This window comes from Watersipora subatra, chromosome 6 (assembly GCF_963576615.1).
Source record: "Watersipora subatra chromosome 6, tzWatSuba1.1, whole genome shotgun sequence".
NCBI lineage: Eukaryota > Metazoa > Bryozoa > Gymnolaemata > Cheilostomatida > Watersiporidae > Watersipora > Watersipora subatra.
The window spans coordinates 55,536,658-55,556,088 of record NC_088713.1 but is presented as its reverse complement, the minus strand read 5'-3'; the positions used below and the strand labels follow the sequence as shown (position 1 = coordinate 55,556,088).

Genomic DNA, 19,431 nt, shown 5'->3' with positions numbered 1-19,431 from the left:
ATAAGTGCAACGTACAATAGGAATGTTTTGCGCATAAGGATTTAGGCAAGAATGCAGTAGGAACTTATATAATATTTGTTCCTATCAGCCATACTAGTTGATTCTCATTGCAATAACTCCTAACATAAACTCTTAGCACTAGTTTCTCAGGCTATATTTTAACATTTGCTCAAATAGTTTTAACTAATAGCATTAACATAACACCCGCAGTACCAGTTGCCTCCTTCCACATTTACCTGAGGCTATAATAAATAAGGGGAAGGGTTCCTATTCATAAGATGGTTTATCTGTTGATCCTTTTATGATAATGAAGTATTTATCTTCACTTTGTTGTAGCCCATTCAGCCACTTACCAAAAATTCGCTGCCTTGCACAAAGCTGACAATCAAAAATCAAAAGGTAGGATTTACAGTTCTTAAGCTGTTACTGGAACAGCAGTACCTGAGCTCATGAAAATATTCTTTCTACAAAACTTTATTTCTTTCTAGTTTTTAAAAATGTATTAATTCGTAAATTTATACCAAAACTAATTTACTCCTCACCATAAACACTTTGCACTAGTTCTGAGTCTATACTCTTGTGTTTCTCTATATCTCTTTCTCATGTAGTAACAGTACATGAACCATGATTCTATAGTTGTTAATAAAATATTGATGTTTTTAAACCTTATCAATACATGAACCATGATTGTTAAATTATTATTGTTATTATATTGTTATTTTAGCATTAGGATGTGTCATCTACCTATATTTTGTCTTTCTTACCAGCTGGTCAGCTGACCTTGTTCAGTGTTGAGTTGGCTAGTGTTAACTCTGGTTCAGTTGCTAATAAAGCTGTCTAATTATAATGTTACATTTGCTTATTGCTTCTTTTTGTAAGATGTAACAGTATCAGTACATGAGCCTTGATTCTATTGTTGTTTTAGAGTTGGCCAATCAGAGAGAGGAGTTGACCAAACTAAAAGAGGAGTTAGTGGAGTCTAAGCAGCAGATTTCAGATCTTCAGGAAGCAGATAATCGCAAGACAGCAGGTAAATTATATCTGTAGTCTGTTGCTGTGGAGAAATGATAATTGATACACTGAGGAACTTTGCTGTACAATCACAAGTATTAACTGTAAGTATCAGTTGTGTAACAGTAGAGTCTCATAGTAGCAGTACATGAGCCATGCTTTTATTTTATTTATTTTATGTTATTTTATTGTTTTAGAATTAGCCAGTCAGAGGGAGGAGTCTCAGCAGCAGGTCGTAGCCCTTCAAGAAGCAAACAATCAGATGACAGCAGGTAAAGTTTTTACACACAGTTCAACTAGTATTTGAATTTTAATATCTATATATTTACTGTTCATCAGTAACATCACGTATTCATTTGCCTTCATGCGTACAGCAGTATATGAGCCATGATTCTATTTTTGTCGTAGCATTGGCCAATCAGAGAGAGGAGTCTCAGCAGCAGGTCGTAGCCCTGCAAGAAGCAAACAATCAGATGACAGCAGGTAAAGTTTTTACTCACAGTTCAACTAGTATTTGAATTTTAATATCCATATATTTACTGTTCATCAGTAACAACATGTATTCATTTACCTTCATGTGTACTTTGTCTTGCTAGTTATTAACTTATAAGGTATGGATATGATGAGTATTGTTTCATCATTACTATTGGCTGGTCAGCAGTTAATTCTATTGGTTAATGCTCAAAGGGAGCCAATCGCTCAAATCTGTTTTCATGGTCGTATGAATTCCGTCTAAATTGTATTACTAGACTGCAGTTTTTACAACTCCAAACCATCTATTTTAAACCTACCCTTAGTCTGAAGGATGGTTTACACAAGGTGGTTGGGAGATGGTGCAATTTTTATAAATAGAGATGAATGATATTGTTGTTTACGATAGATACTGATAAGTATTTGTTCCTTTAGATATGGCTGCCATGATGGAAAGACTTAACAGACTAGATACTCATCTGCGTACTCCTACTGATACAGATGAGACAGGAGACCAGCTTCATGAGCCTCAGGGCTGATACCTTTATCTTTGTTTAATTGATATCACTTGCAGTTCTTGTTTAAGATTTATAATTAAATACAATTTCATATTTATACTTGATACATGTTTTCCTCTCTACTTATCTAGCAGTGATTTTTATGAACACATCTGTCCATCATTGAACTGCACTCATGCTATATAATGCCACCTGCATAGCTTGGCAAAATTCCAACTTTCTTAAACCACCATAGAGTAACAGATGATATTCCCCACTCATTGTGGACCCTTCAATGCTTTAGAGCTGATCTCACTGCTGCAGCTGGCCTAAAATGCTCTAAAATGGCTAACAGAAACAGCCATGATTGTATAATGTTAATGTAGAGTCATAGACCATCTAAGTTGCAGTAAAATTCATCTCCAAAGATAGTGGGCATTATTGGGAAGCAAGTCGTACTAAAGGATCTCTTGTCAAGCCACACGCTGGGCTCTTATGTAAACGTATTACAAAAAGTACCTTTTAAAAAAATAGAAAATGTCCAAATTGCACCAACAAATAGCACACTTGTCTGCTGTGGCCAGGAGAAGTGATACTGTATGCCAAAACTAAGGCTGATGACGGATAGCCTTAGTATCGATGTCTGATTGATGACGGATAGCCTTAGTATGCATGTCTTATCTATGACACAGCCAAGTTTCTATGTCTGACTTATGGTAGGTAGCTTGAGTATTTGTTTGATCTATAATAGATATACTTAGTATTCATGGCTGATCTATCACAGATATTTAATGAGTCATGCGTGATCTGTAACAGATAGCCTAACTATTCATATCTGCCATCAACATATAATTTTTCAACGATAGATGCAACTGCTGAGAGGAGGCAATTCTGATCTCATGCTTTCCAATATAAAATACATAACATATAATTTAAAAAATTAAAGTTATAGCAATTGTATGACTTTGTTAAATTTATTATTATATAAACAAGATTTATTTTTGCTGTGAAGGCTATTGACATCAATAAACATGCTGTTAAAATGACTCGAAAAACTTTGCAGTAGTATAAGCTCTCGTTTACAGCAAGTAATCTGGATCTATTATAACCAACAGGTTTACATACACATTCTATGGAAGTTGATTCTTTGAAGAAGGAAATGTTAGTTAAGAGAATATAATTCCTTGAACAGATTGGGACCAACAAGAAAAACCAACAAGTTCACAGATGGTGAACATTTCACCTTCCAGTAGAGTTGCCGCAAACACTAGGAGTAACATTAATTCTAGAGATCTTCAGAACAACATTAAATAATTTTAAGATATTTTAGATATTTGGGGTGTCTATAAGATAGTTTTATATGACACTGTGGTGCTGAATCATTATGATGACAGGAATAAAGTCAATGTTTTATTGAACCTCACATATTGAAATATCAACCCAATTAACTGGAGTGCTTTATTATGGAAGTTGAAAACAGAGTTTGTCACTAAAGGGTATGTCAATAAGTGATAAAGATTTAAGGGTATAAAGGTTAAAGTGTATCACTCGAGTGTCTCATGACAAAATTAAACATACATAATTGGCTTGTATACGTAGGAGCTCAAATACCATGTGAGTTGTTTCAGGAGTTTCATGATAACAGGCAGCATTTTGGTTGCGGTGAAACTCTGATAAGATAAACTTTCGTGTAAATTGTATACATAAGGAGCTTAAAGGTCAGAAGGTGGTAGTTTAAGATGTGATAAAATGTTTGACACGCTGGAAATAGCAGTGTTATCACAAATGTGACGCCAGCCAGACACTCACATGACCAAATACCTGTTTAGTTACAAAGTTCACTCTGTCAGCTAGAAAATTCAGTTTAATAGCTCCATATGTATGGCTGACTTGCGATGCAGAGAATCAGTTGATGCTGCTGGAGTTGTGATACCTTTGCAGTCTAAAATGCAAATATTGGTACCAACATTCTTTATTGTATTGATTTAGAATTGATCAATAAAACATATTTCAATCACTGATTCAAAAGGCAACTTAATACCCAACTATGAACACATAGTTCCTTTTTGACAAAATGCACAGGTGTCTCCACAGTTATCACATGACATTTCCAAAGCTAAAAAGATCCACTACTGATATCGCAAAAATGTATTAACTGGTAGCTAAGGTATTTTGAAAAGGTGGTTTGTAATTGTGAAGCTGACAATTTATACAGACTAAGAAGATTAACTCTTTAACAATATAAGTAATAAGTGTGAGGAGATAAATCTTAAAGAGAGGGAATGTATTGTTATAAAAGCTATGAGTCATGTTAATATGTGTTCTCAGAGCCTTACTGGTAAATATTATTGTGTAAGTCATCAGGACTTTTGATAAGTATTTGAAGTGTAAGTTTTTTAACATGATGACAACTTACCATGACTCCTGATCCTCAATAGTTCTCAAATAGTAATATTATTCTCTTCATAAAATGAACCATAAAAATTGAGCTATTTATTATACAGACTCAACATAGCACCTGCTACAACATGACAGGGAAGAATCCGCGAATAAATTCATCCTGTAGGGTACAATAAGTATTAATATAAATTCTAGCGATAAAATATATTCTTCCCATTGCTTCCTGGCAGCAGTCATCATATTCTTGTTTTAAAATGAATAGTAAAAATATGGAATGCTTTGCTATTCAAGTCAGAAAATGCACTTGTGGCCATATAATTGTATTTCCATAACTGATGGAGACAAAAATATGTTCTTCTCATTACTTCATAGCAACAGCCGGCATGTTGAGCAGATCTCTGATTAGCTAATCATTGATATAAATTGTATACATTAGAGCTAAATGCCAGGAGGTGTGTTGTTTGAGTTGGTGATTAAATATCTGTCGCAATGCTTGGTATTGCGTTTATCAGAGAGATGACGCCTACCAGACTCTCACATGACTAGAGACCTGTGTATTTACAAAATTAACTGTGTTGAATAAAAAAATTACTTTTAGAGACCTAAAAATACTCACAGAGATCTACAAAGATCTGTTGAGTATAGTAGGCAGTTGACAAAAAAAATCTAAAGAAAAATAGAAAAATTGGTAAAAATTATGTAAAAAGCATGAGTTGGTTACAAAAAGAACAGAGATATTAAAAGCATAGAAAGAATTTGAATATTCATAGAGTGTACGAGTATTTCTATTGATAATTTTATTGCTCAGTCAGTTGAAATATAAAATGTATAGTGTAGCTAATAAAAGGTAGAGCTAATAAATGTGTAGTGCTTTGAATTACTCATATACTAAAACTAAAAAGGTGTTTTACACATATGTACATTAAATGTTTGAATGTACATATACATTAAAACATCTTGTGCTACAAGGTGACAGCTCATAGAACAGCGTATTAAGGGCCAATATGGAGTTACTGAATATTTATATGGATCACATGAAATACTAGGAAGTTGAGGCTTTCTTTTAGTCGTAAAATATGATAACATTCCCTTAGGTTGCAGGTAATAATTATGCCAGTTGAAATACCCCAATAGACCACATGAGAACACAATGTAGAAATATATTATTGAGTGTTAGTCAGCTGTTTATATTTTACAATTTCACTGGAAAGCTAGCTCAGTAATATAGAATCTATTTCATGTAGAGATTGAAAGGCCATGACTCTTGCATTTATGTTATTCAGTACTACAGGCTGTGCCTAAAACATCACTAAACAGTTTATATGGAAGCTATGGTTGATATGTGAGCTGCACAAGCATCACTCACGAGGAACAAAATTGAGAATACAAAGTGTATTTGGAGTCGTCTTTTACAACCAATAGTTCCAACAACTCCAAAGATCGAAAAATGTGTAAACACTAGTATTATTGAACTGCAGAACACCTGCTGTCGTTGCTAGAACAGCTGCAATTTTATTGATTTTGGTATCAGTCAGTTGACATCCTCTAATTTTAATAAATTCTCACCCAGTTTCATGATATTGCCTCTGACTTATCAAGCAACATCTTGCAGCATCAGCCTCACACTGACACACTGTAAGTTTCTAATAAATTTACATCTGACACAAAGTACTGCTGTTTCTACACTGTATCCTTTTAATTCATAGTAGAACTGTGGCTCCCTCTACAGTAACCATTACTCCTAGTACAGCTATAGTAAGTCGGACCTAGTCATTGATTCCTTGCCCATAGTACTACAGCAACTCCTCATGTGCTCGTAGTATAGCTGTTATTATCCACTCAATCAGTTACAGCGATTTATTGCTAATTTTAAGATTTTAATAGATATATTTCCTGGCAAAGCTAGTGTAAAAACTTATAACAGATCAGCAGAAAGTTAATTGGCTAAAAAAAGAAGCACCAGTAGACAAAATTCTACATACAAGAAGATGGCATGTATGCTAGCACAAAATTTGCAAGAAAAAATATAAATATTTTGGTGACAGCTTTCTATTTGGTTAGTAAATTGGTTTATTATAGTCAAGGTTTGACTCCGCTCGTGGGGGACACTTTCTGGAACGCCGTCGAAGTCTTCTCTTGATGACAAGAAAATAGAACAAACCGGCAATTACAATAGCAGATGTGATATACAATAAATAGCACATAGACATCTCTGCACGACCTATGGCTGTTTTGGTTTCCCAATCTCGCAGTGAGTCCACGCCTGGCAAGTGTTTCCGCTCCGCAGCCTGAGAGAGGAGTTTAGGAAAGTTGAAGGGTCTAACATCTGCATAGAGTGAATGTAGAAAATCATAAACCTGTAAGAAACAAAACAATCAAATACATATTAGTTGATACAAGTAACTGTTGACTGGGTGTACATAACTAACAGATAGTCACTGTACTCACCAACTACACTCATAATAAATGGTCTTGACAATTCATTACCACTACAAATAATCCTATAAGGTAAAGGTTCCTGGAATAGATCGTTTACGGTGTAGGAGCGTCTACTGTATATTAACTTTACCCATCGCACCTGATACTTGCACCTGATTCTTGCACCTGCTATCGAATAATGCACAACCTGCTTCGAAGGTCATTTTGCCGGAGACTAAACTGGCACTACCAGCTCCAAACTGGGGTGTATTTGGGCATTCTGTTAGAATGAAATAAAATACCCAACATAGAGTTTGACTAGACTTCCCAGAAAGTGTGCTATGGCCACACTCGAAGACAGGCAAAAATAAAGTTAGTCTTAAGCTACCCGCAGCATCAGACTGAAGATGACAGTATGTGTAGACCTGTTTTTGCTTGCTAGATTACATCTCTACTGCCAACAGATTGACTCTAGTAAAGCAAAAACTGGTGTTTCTTTATACCTTTTACATGCAGTATTATGGAAATGACTCAAATCAATACTAATCATATCAGCTCGACCATCGTCCGGCTACAAAAAGGTGTTTTCACTGTGGAGCTCTAGCGCCATCACTCAGTGAAATATCAGCTAGGAAGGAAACAAAGAAGTAACAAGACCAGAATAGTTCTTGGTAGTGATAGCTCAAATCAATCATAATGAAAAATTGCACTGGTGGCAACAACACTTTAGATCTACCAGATTAATATCACAGCACTCTGTGAGACCCGTCTAACGCCGTCAACAACAGAACTTCAGATAAACCACATTAATATCACAGCACTTTGTGTGAGACCTGTCTAAAGGTATGGAAACACGTAACGAATTATTCGCTCAATCTGACCGAGTTCGCAAAATTCACAGAATTCACAGCTTTATTCGGCCGAATATAACATAATTATCTGAGCTGTGCAAATGCACCAAATTTGTCGACGAAACGCTTTAAATTGGCTAAACAAGTTATTAGCGAGCACGATTCTAGCAGCTTTTGCAATTAGTATAGTCCGAGACACGTATGACGACACAGAATAAAAGTACGAGTGCAATTCAACTTTTCCAATCCCCACGAGAGCCATGCCCAGGCTAACCAGACATAGTCAGACCACCTACTAAACTTGTACAAGTGGTAGGCGTCAGCCTTATAGAACTTGTTTACAATGTTTATTGAAAATTAAAATTACACCAAGACTCCCTAACCTAAGTTAGATTAATAACAAGAATATGCAGAATAGCAGGTATATGAGTTCAACTCGCCACAAAAAGTTTTAGCAATATACAATCTCTAACTAATGTCAGTCAATGGTAATCATGAAATTGGTGAAGTCACATACACACAACCTGGTTTATATACTTAAAAAAGGGTTGAATTTTAAACGCTGCTTTTAAAGTCAGTACAGATAAGTGTAAAAACTAAAAATAACTAAAACTAACTTATTGTGAACGTTAGTTTTAGTTAGGAACTGTGAACTAACTTTCATAGTAGGTTAGCTTGAAGTTGCCTTAGTATAAGGCAGTGTAAATTGGAAAAATAATTATATACGAAAGTAACAGGTTGCAAGATAATGCTAGGTATTTGTCTGTACTCAGTTGAAACAACCTAACATGGCTTCATAGAAAGTCAATAAATCATTTTTGTAAACCAATATCTGCACCCAAAACAAGAATCCTAGCATAGGTCATCAGACTTCCCATTGATCATTCTAATTAAACAAAATTTGATTTCTTGTTAGTGTCTCCCAAACAACAACAAAGCAAATATCGGACGAGCTTACAGAAAGTTCTTTAAAAAGTTTTATTGATTTCACTGGGATTAGAACCCAGTACCTCTTGCACCCAAAACAAAAATCATGTCATAAACCATCAAGATTTGAATTATGTAAAAAAAATCTGATTTCTTGTTAGTGTCTTCCAAACAACAAAAAAGCATATATTGAAACAAGCCTACAGATAATTTTCAAAAGGTTTAGTTGACTTTACTGGGATTTGAACTCATGACCTCTCGCACCCAAAATACAAATCCTGTCATAGACCATCAAGATTTGAATTATGTAAACAAAATCTTCTTTCTTGTTAATGTATCCTTAACGACAAAAAAGCACATATTGAAACAAACTTCTGTAGAATTCCTTAAAGGTTTTTTCGCTTCAGCGAGATTTGAACACAGGGCCTCTTGCACTCAAAATGAGAATCATTTTCTAGACCATCAAGCTATCAAATAATACAAACAAGATTTCAATTTTTGGCAATATCTCAGAAACAGGAAGACACATATATTGAAACACACTTTCAAATTGTTTTAAAAAGGTTGGTAGGCTAAACAGGATTTAAACCCACAACCTTTCACACCTAAGCGAGAATCGTATCTCTAGTCTGTCGAACCAATAATGATGCAATCAGCAATATGATCTATTTATACTGTGTAAGAAGCTATGACCACTTTTTTATAGAAGTTTTGCTGTTGAAAATACTGACCCTTGACATAAAAATACTATTTGATGCTGATCCTATATGCATGCAAAACATGTAATTTAAGTACACTCCAGCGAGTATTACCTACACTATGGCTATATATTAAGGCATGATCAATGCCTGTGGTTCGAAACTAATCAGCAAATGGTGTGTATTACTATAGAAATATATATTCCAAGTTGCAAATATTTTAAAAAAGTAGTCTAACCTCTCCACCAATTACCTTCAAAAATAAAAGGTTGGTTATAGATCATGTACATGTAGACCAGCCCACAACAATGACCAAACTATATTTTATACACAATAGAGAAAGAAGGCTGTGCGCCAATAGGCAATTTTTATGGAAGTACCAACACTTTAGGATATCTAAAGTTTATGTCTAAGTCTAATCTAAGTCTAATGTAAGTCTAATCTAAGTCTAATCTAAGTATAATTTAAGTTTGATCTAAGTCTTATCTAAGTATAATCTAAGTCTAATCTGAGTCTAATCTAAGTCTAATCTAAGTCTAATCTATGTTTAATCTATGTCTAATCTAAATCTAATCTATGTCTAATCTAAGTCTAATCTAAGTCTAATCTAAGTCTAATCTAGGTGTAATCTAAGTCTAATCTAAGTCTAATCTAAGTCTAATCTAAGTATAAAGATAGTTACTGATAATACTCAACTACTCAATAATACAAGTATGCAAAAGGTCACCCTAGGAACCCAGGCCATACTTGTTAAAGTGGTTCAGTAACGCGGCACTATATGTCTAATGATGCAATGTTTTAAAGCTGTTAAAAAATATATCTAAATATTCTCATGATACAAAATTATTTTAGCATAACACTAGGGAAGTCCACAAATACTAACCTAGATATGCTTACTTACCTGGCATAAAGTTGCCCCATAATTGCTTATTTTCCTCGAGTATATTCGCTTCTGAAGGCTGTTTTTAAATCAACAAATTTTGCGAAAATATCAGCAATTTAAAAAGTTTCTAATATGGCTAATGTACGAAATAAACATACTTTTATAACATGCAGAAAAAAAACATTATTTGAAAAACTTACTAAAAGTAAAACAATGTGTGTAATTTAATCAACTCCTAAAAGATCACATATATGATAACAAGTAGGTGAGAGTGTTAGATGGATAACACTGCTCATGACTACTGCTGCATATACACATCAGTAGTCATGGGCAGATCTAAACAATGTAGCAAATGTTCCCACAACTTTCTTTGAAACATTTTTCATCATTGTAAATACTGTTAATTAGCCTAAGAATGAAGATCATCATCATCTATCCAAGGCTTATCTATAGAGATCTTTAATTTCAAAATTGCTAATCTTAAATATTGAATTTATAAATGCATTAAAAAGGAAGCCAAAAAGGTGAATGACTCTGTTAGTGATGAATGAGAAAGAAAATAGGTCAAAAGTTATGTAGGTGATTGAGTATGTACACACAATAAACATTCGATTTTCAGTAATACGGCGTAACACTAGCACCATATTTTCCTTCGATTGATAAATGCAGATACAAAGTTAGACACATTTTGTTATCAGCAGATGTGTGTAAGCATGTTGATACATCATTAAAGGCTATAGCCTGAGATCTTAATAAATAGTTAAGATATGTAGCCTATGATAACTATGTACTTGCCAGTAAGAACAACATTTAAAGTTAGCAAAAACGTTTGCACAGCATTCATTCAAGGCCCATTAATGAACAATACAAAGTAATTACATTAAATAAGATTGTAATAAGGTATTGCGTAATTTTTCTGTTTCTTTTCCGTAAAAAGTGTTCTGCATGGTTTGCTGTGCAACGGTTCTGTTTACAACTTGAAGTCATAAAGTCATAGTTTTTAACATCAAAGAGTAGTTAAATTTATTTTACATTATAAAATTACATTTTGTTACAATTATAAGTTACATCTGGCCCCTTGATGACAGCCATTACGCTGATGTGGCCCTCAGTGAAAATGAGTTTGGCACCTCTTCTATATCATAAAGCACCTGAGCATGTTAGTATTTAAGAAGAATCTTGAATTTTAAATATTTCTGTAAAAATTCTATATTAATTCTATAGCCTAAATACATCAATGAGACTTGTAGTGTTTGCAGTTGGAGTTGTATGAAGCTATAACCAAAGCATATTCAATCAGTCTGAGAGACTCGTTTTAAAGAGTAAACTAAGAAGAAAGGTTACTGCTAGCAACTGATGATATTGTCGACAGACTTCAATGCTAGCCATAAATGTAAAACACATTTTCAATATTTTATGTTTTCCGCAGACACAGGTGAGATACACTACTGATTACGGCTTGTAATCTTGAAATTAAAAACATTGGAAATCTTTTTTATATTGTCAGTCAAAATACAACTGTGGTAACATCAAAGTAAATGTGGTAAGAAGACAGTTTTAATTACAAGAGATGAAGTGAGTCGCTAAGGCATAAACATTGATTTCTAGTTTTGATGGAACAGCAGCTTAAGTGCAGAGTATCTACAGTTCATTTGGGCTGTTTCCAGCGAGCCAGCATGAAGTTTCATTTAACTTATCCTAACTTTATTCTACTGCTCATCACAATATTCAGTACTCCAGTGGCAATGGATGAGCTCTATGATATCATCAGAGATGTTTCCCAAGATCTGCTCACCAACCAAAATAGTTTTGAGACAGCAGGTAACTTTCACGATCCTAAACCATTAGTAACTTTGCTGTGTTCTAACGCCTATGCAAATATAACATTAAAAATCTAAATGTTTATTTGTCTTGTTACACTTGCGCGTTGCCATTATCGCCATTTGATTAGCTATGGTTCTATTCATCCAAACCTTTTAAGGGCTGTTGCATCTTGGATCGTTATTTTTAACTAATATTTAAATTTAGCAATCGGTTTTCACATGCAATTTATCTACAGAGTCAATGTATAAAAGTTCAGACTAACCCCAAGTACCTTGTTCTAGTAAGATACTCAGATTAATTCGAAATAAAAAAACAAATTTTAACAAAGTAGCATAGACTGAGGCATAAACAAAATGGCTCCTTTTATTTTATATAGGAAGTTTCTCTCTCTCATTATGTGTGAACCTGTGTACCGCAAGCCCTACCTGCCTGTCAGCTGTGAGAATCAGTGCATCTGGAGAATGTAAGTTATTTTCTTCAATCCTGCACGCACTTCCTACTGGAACAAAAACTGGGCTGACATACATCAAAAAGAGAAAATCTGATGCGGCAAAAACCACAACAGAGGTACATATGGACATGTACTGACACCAGTTTTTATATACCCTGTGTTTGAGTATAGGGTGAAACTTTTTTAATTGACATTTTAAGCCTATTGATATCTAACAGAATCCCTAAACAATAATTAACAACTTGACACTCAAGATGGGGGACTATTCGTTAGCAAATTTTTGAATTTTTTAGATGTTTCAGTCAAAGTCAAAGGTTTTTCTAAGCAATGATTTAAAAACTTGCCTTCCATGGTAGTTTTGCTCATAAATGGGAGGTCTTTAAACAGAAGTTGCATGCTGCATGCTTTCAAAAATAGCAAACTTTAAACTTATTGTAAGTTTTACGTGTAAGGTATCATATACATACATACATACATACATACATACATGCGTATGTACATATGTATGTACATACATACATCATACGTATGTACGTACATACATACAAACATACACACAAACATACAGACAAACATACATATGAACATATGTATGTACATACATACATGTACATACATACGTATGTACATACATAGGTACATACGTAGGTTCATATGTACGTACGTACCTACGTACGTACATACGTGTGTGCATACATACATACATACATACATACGTACATATGTATGTACATATGTACGTATATATGTATGTACATATGTACGTACATATGTATGTACATATGTACATATGTACGTATGTGCATACATACATACATATTTATGTACATATGTGCATACATATGTACGTACATACATACGTACATACATATGCACATATTTACATAAGTATGTATGTACATACAAACCTGCATACAAATGTACATACATATGTACACACGTATGTACCTACACATGTACACACATACGTAAATACATACGCACATATGTACATACACACGTATGTACATACATACGCACATACATACATACATACATACATACATACATACATACATACATACATACATACATATGTATGTACATATGTACATACATACACACATACATACGTAAATATGTACACACATACACACGTACGTAAATACATACGCACATACTTACGTACACCTGTATGCACATACGTACACACATACATACATACATACATACATACATACATACATACATACATACATACATACATACATACATACATACATACATACATACATATGTACATATGTACATACATACACACATACATACGCACATATGTACACATGTACGTATATATGTATGTACATGTGTGTGTTCATACATACGTACATACATACGTACATACATATGTACGTACATACATGTCTTCATACAAATGTACGTACATAGATCTCTTTAGACGTACGTACATCTGTATGTACATAAGTACATACATATGTACATACATATATAAGTACGTATGTACATACGTACATACCTACATACATACGTGTGTATGTATGTACATACATATGACATACATATGTACATACATACGTACATAGAGTACATACATACATAGAGTACATACGTACATAGAGTACATACGTACATAGAGTACATACGTACATATGTACTCTACATTACGTACTCTATGTACATACATTACTCCTGCACTGTACCTACTACCTACTCCCAAATGACTGGTTCGAGTAGCTTCACACGTTACTGTAACTCTCTGTTCATACAAAATCTCCTAAACAGATTTACTATAAACTAATGCAAATAATTTTTAATTCTAATGTGGTTGAGAATGTGCTGCAAGATGTCAAATAAAATACTTGGTTTAAATAAACCCACTATCTATAAGGGTGTGAGCCAGCTGTCTACTTGACGGGCAAATAAATTTAGGTCAACAAAACAAAGCTAGGTTTACAGTTTAAAGCCAACCTTAATCATTATTTTTTGTTTTTTGAGGTTATATGTGCTCATTCAAATACTGGAAATATTTTTCACTTCAAAAAGTTAAGCGCTGAGTAATTCAACACAGTGCTGCTAATAGTAAATAAACAATAAATCAAATGCGTTTGAACTTTGGTCTTTTTGCTTGGAATTTATTTTTGTACTGCATCTCTGCTAATACATACAAATGTTATAGATGCAAGGTTTCTGTGGTACAGAAGAGAGTTCTACATGTAACACAGCTCCATCGCCACGAGTCTATCAAGGTTAGTATTCAAAATGAAATAAAAGCAGATAAAGAGATCTTAACAAATGGTTTACTACAAATAATTTAACATTGTCTACCCTTGTTAGAACACTTTGTTTACATGTATATTGTTTTAAAACTTCTGTATTGTACCAGCCCTCTAAGCCATACATGTTATATGGTCTATTAAGAAAAAATATGAATTGAGTATAGAACTGGAATTGGAACTACGGGTTACCCTCATTTGCATAATTATGTTACCTGTTTGTACTTCAGACTGCCAAGATGCTTTTGATAACGGAGAAAGAAACAATGGAGCTGTGTATACCCTGTATACTGACCCTGAGTCTGTACCTGTGTTAGCTGTCTGCCAGTTTGATGATCAATCTGGTTGGACTTTAATACAGAGAAGACTAGATGGTACCATTGATTTCAACAGAGGATGGGATGAATATGCTCATGGCTTTGGCAATCCACAAGGAGAGTACTGGATAGGTAACCAAAACATATGTTCAGTGGCAATTTGCATATATCATTTTCATTGGTCTGTTCACTGGATGTTATATTTTTTTTCTCTTTAACGAAATTCATGTATGTTTAAAGGTCTGAAAAATATTTTTTATTTGACGAAGAAGAACCAGAAACTGAGTATATTTCTTGAAGATCATGAAAGTCAGTCAAGAACAGCCAATTATTCTTTGTTTCAAATAGAAAACGAAGAGAGCAATTACCAACTCTTGGTGAGTTTTTTTTTAGATACATCTGTGTCTATCATATTCTGATATATCATGGAATTTCAGTTATCATCACATTAGCACGCCATATTAGTGTAGAAATAATTAACTTACATAGAGAATAATTCTGCAATATTTATAGATCATACAAGTGTATACATTTGTATATGTGTGCATAAATATTTATGTTTATATATATATAAATATTTCCTTCGTGTTAGGCATATATATAAATTTATATATATACATATATGTATATATATATATAATATACATATATTTACAATAGAAAAAGCACTATTAGGAAAACAGTATATTTTCAGTAAAAGCGCTAAAGATTTGTTTCTTGCTTTGCACTCCACAGGTGTGGTTGTACTAAAATGCAAAGCTGTGCCGAAATGCTAGAAATGGGCTTGATGTTATAATCATGTGATTTAGTGCCAAGCGTAACCAAGAGGATAACTCCTAGCAAGTCTGCAATTAGAGGACAACCCATTTATTTTATTCAATGTGCTCGAGTTGGGTCTGCATATATGAAGTATTTTTCTAGTAAACATAGTTTACGTCGTTTGGTTTTGTTTGTATATGGTTGTGATTGAGCTTATAATTTCCATTTTAAGTCGTATGTTGAATTGCTTTCTTTCAACTTCTCAATGTGTTTGCTCAGTCCTATGTAGTGCTGTTTGTTATTGTAGGTAAACAATGCTTTATGATTGCTATATCCTCTTTTAAGTTCTGTTGGACAAAGTCCTGTGTACATGTAGGTTGATGCGTGGTTGTCTGTAGGGTTATTCACTGTTACTTAGAATATCAAATTCTTAGCTAAGCATTTTCTTTCTAAAGAGCAATTTCTTTTTTGTCTGCAGTCGCAAAGTTTTTCATTGTTTTCTTTTTGTTGTGTAATAGTTTTTGAGATTTTATTATTGCTTGCATCAAATATTGCCTTCATGTTTGGCATTACTGAGTAGCTCTGTTATAAGCTTTTTCCATTAAATGTTGCTTGGAGTGGGTGTTCCTTTGGGAAGCATGTTGCAGCTATATCGAATAATTTTTGTCCCACGATGGTTGCAGCATTGGCGCTGAATTAGGGTTGTACCAAGTGATTATCTTTGTCTGTTACGTTTTATGAATTTATGTATGTTGGTACCATATTGTAGTTTGCTGTTGCATTTACTCTTCTGGAGTTCTTGTTGGTTTGGTTGCGTTGTGCTGTTAAATTGTTGTTCATTTTTATGAAGGTGTGTTTAATCCTTTGTTCACAATGTCTGCTCAATTTTTCAATATGGAAAGTGGATGGTTGCTTTGTGTGTGCACATATAGTATTATATTACCTGGCTTTTGGAAAGGTTTGAAGCTGTAATTTTGTTACGTTATGTTTAAAGTTACGTCAAGAAAGCTTACTGATCTTTTTTGCTTTAATAGTATTTTTCAAGTTGTTTTCTTAAAGAGGTTGCATAATAATTTATTTGTTTTCTCTGTAAATTGTTCGTCGCCTTCGTAATAACACAATACTGCAAATCAAGTTTTTGGGTACTTGAGTCAGTAAGCAAGTCCTTACTAATTCACAAATGTCTGCACCTCAAAGCTACCCATAGTCCTGTCAAACCACTTATTAGTGTCTTTCTTTGACCAAGCTGTATCGTTGTAAAATACAAGCAATTTTGCGCATGTAGTGTGATTGTGTTTTCGTCTTCTGTCAAGACGAAATACATATATATATATATATATATATATATATATATATATATATATATATATATATATATATATATACATATATATATATATATATGTATGTATATATATATAACTGTATATATACTGTATATATACACAATATATATACACAAATATACACAATATACACAATATATATACACAATCTATACACGATATATACACGATATATACACAATATATACACAATATATACACAATTTATTTATATGCACAACAGTTTGTTGTGAAAGTACATACTTAGTTTAGATCCGATGTCTTTGGCATTTTTTTTCTATAGCTAAAGGGTCGTGCACCACAAATATTTAGGTTTTTAAAATTTTATCTGAATATTTTTCTTGTAGGGACTCCGCAAACAGTGTTTTTTATACTTACGTATTACACAAAAGCAAATATATTTTACTTTGAGATTGTCATTTTGCAAATTTTTTTTGGCGACTTTTTGATTGAAATGCATATTTTAAAATTGTTCTTTTATATACACTGTTTTTCAAATAAAAAATACATTAATGCATATTAAGTAAACTGAACTTGTAATTCTACCCATTTTACAGGCAAATTCCTCTTTTAGATAGCTATTAGATATTGTATTTATATATTCCACATTGATGATGAAATGCTAAATAAAATAAATGTGAATATAATTTCTATTGAACTGTAAATGGGTATTTTAATTATTTATATTCAGTACTTATTGTAAATAAACAGTATTTAAATGGCGGTAATGTAATTATCACTTTCACCAAGTTTTGTGATGACAAAGCTTTCCATTTGTAAAAGTCGCTTGGCTTTCAATCCGTTGTAGGTAGAGTTTTCACTTTGTACTAGCAGAATGCTTAATGAATATGTTATTGCAAACAAATCTATATGTCTCAATTTTAGGTAAGTGGTTACAGCGGAGATGCGGGAGATTCTCTCTCTTATCATCATGAATTGGGCTTCTCTACCTTTGACTATGACAATGATGGTCACCCTGGAAGCTGCGCTTCAACTTTCCAAAGTAATATAACAAAATTATATAACTGTTTGACAAAAAAAGGAGGAGCATAACATTGTTCTTATTAAACCGCCACTAAAAAGACCTTCAGAGCTTTCAATACTTTTGACCTTAATTGATAGCATCATTCACACAAAACTATGGCAACAATTATTTTATCTGATGTGATATAAAATATGTGTTCCTAATGTGAATAAGTGAGATACTTGTGTAAGCTACATCTACTCTACCTAACTAACTTCTGTGTTTCCCTAAACATACACTGTGATTGGGTACAAAATCTGTTTCAGATTTACCAAAACTTGTTTTTTCACATGTAGATTCAATGCATGACCTACTAACGTAAAACTAGGTACTTAATCTTACTAAATGTCAAAAAATATTTTTGAACTTCATCAAAGTACCTCTAAATACAGCGACTTTTTCTTCTCTAAGATGTTTGTAGAGTTTACTTGTACACGCATTATTGGATAACGCAAATATGTACATATGCAATCCAAAATCATTTTCAGGGTTAGATATCAGGGAGATACATTAATGATTATTTACTAGAACGAACTTGAAGCATATCGTCCAGTCCTGCAACACGAAATATTATAGCAGCGCAAACAGTTATTAGTACAATATTATTCAATTGGCTATCAATACAGTTTTTAGTAGAGATAGAAGCGTAATACTCAAAATTGTTGAATATATTGTTAACAATATCGTCATTCTGGTGTTGAGTTAAATCGTTGTCTAACAAGTTGTATTTGGTATCTGACAATGTAATAGGGAGTACTTTATTTTCATCCTTTAGGGTCTTGCTTATTTTTGCCTCTTGATCACCACTAGAGATTTCACCAGGTTCTAGATATAAAAGTGAATGCAGCTGATAAGAGGGAACCATTTTTATTTAGAATGTCTAGCAAACCTCTGGTTGTTTCTTAAAAATACATGCATATTTTTAGGTGGCTGGTGGTATGACGCTTGCATGAGTGCTAATTTAAATGGAGTTTGGCACGATGCCAACAATGCTCGACCGTCGACATTTGGAGTAGCTTGGTTTGCTTGGAAATCTCCGTATTCATTTAAAACTGTGTACATGAGGATTGGTAACTGATGCCACAAAACGTGAAGTTAAATAAGACAGTTTCAATATTGTTTCATGTTATATCATATTTCTTCCTTAGTTCCTAACGTACTTTATAGTTGTTGTCTTCTAGTTTCTATAGTTTTGGGATGATCTCTTGATTTTTTTGACCCAAACAAATAGTAAGGCATTCATCCTGTTTATTGTTGAAAGGTTATTCATTAAATAAATTG

The 19,431-nt window shown here is 33.3% G+C and overlaps 1 protein-coding gene and 1 long non-coding RNA gene across 2 annotated transcripts; both read left to right on the top strand.

The window, feature by feature from the left end:
• Positions 1–948: 948 nt before the first annotated feature.
• On the top strand, positions 949–2,046 carry LOC137398944 (uncharacterized). The gene is made up of 4 exons (XR_010979073.1): positions 949–1,030; positions 1,209–1,283; positions 1,420–1,494; positions 1,918–2,046. It is a non-coding gene; the product is annotated as an uncharacterized lncRNA (long non-coding RNA).
• Positions 2,047–11,901: 9,855 nt separating this feature from the next.
• On the top strand, positions 11,902–19,228 carry LOC137398380 (fibrinogen-like protein 1). Its single transcript, XM_068084487.1, has 5 exons — positions 11,902–11,977; positions 14,935–15,153; positions 15,262–15,398; positions 18,012–18,129; positions 19,077–19,228. Exons 1-5 carry the CDS (start codon positions 11,902–11,904, stop codon positions 19,226–19,228), a joined length of 702 nt encoding a protein of 233 aa, XP_067940588.1.
• Positions 19,229–19,431: the final 203 nt, after the last annotated feature.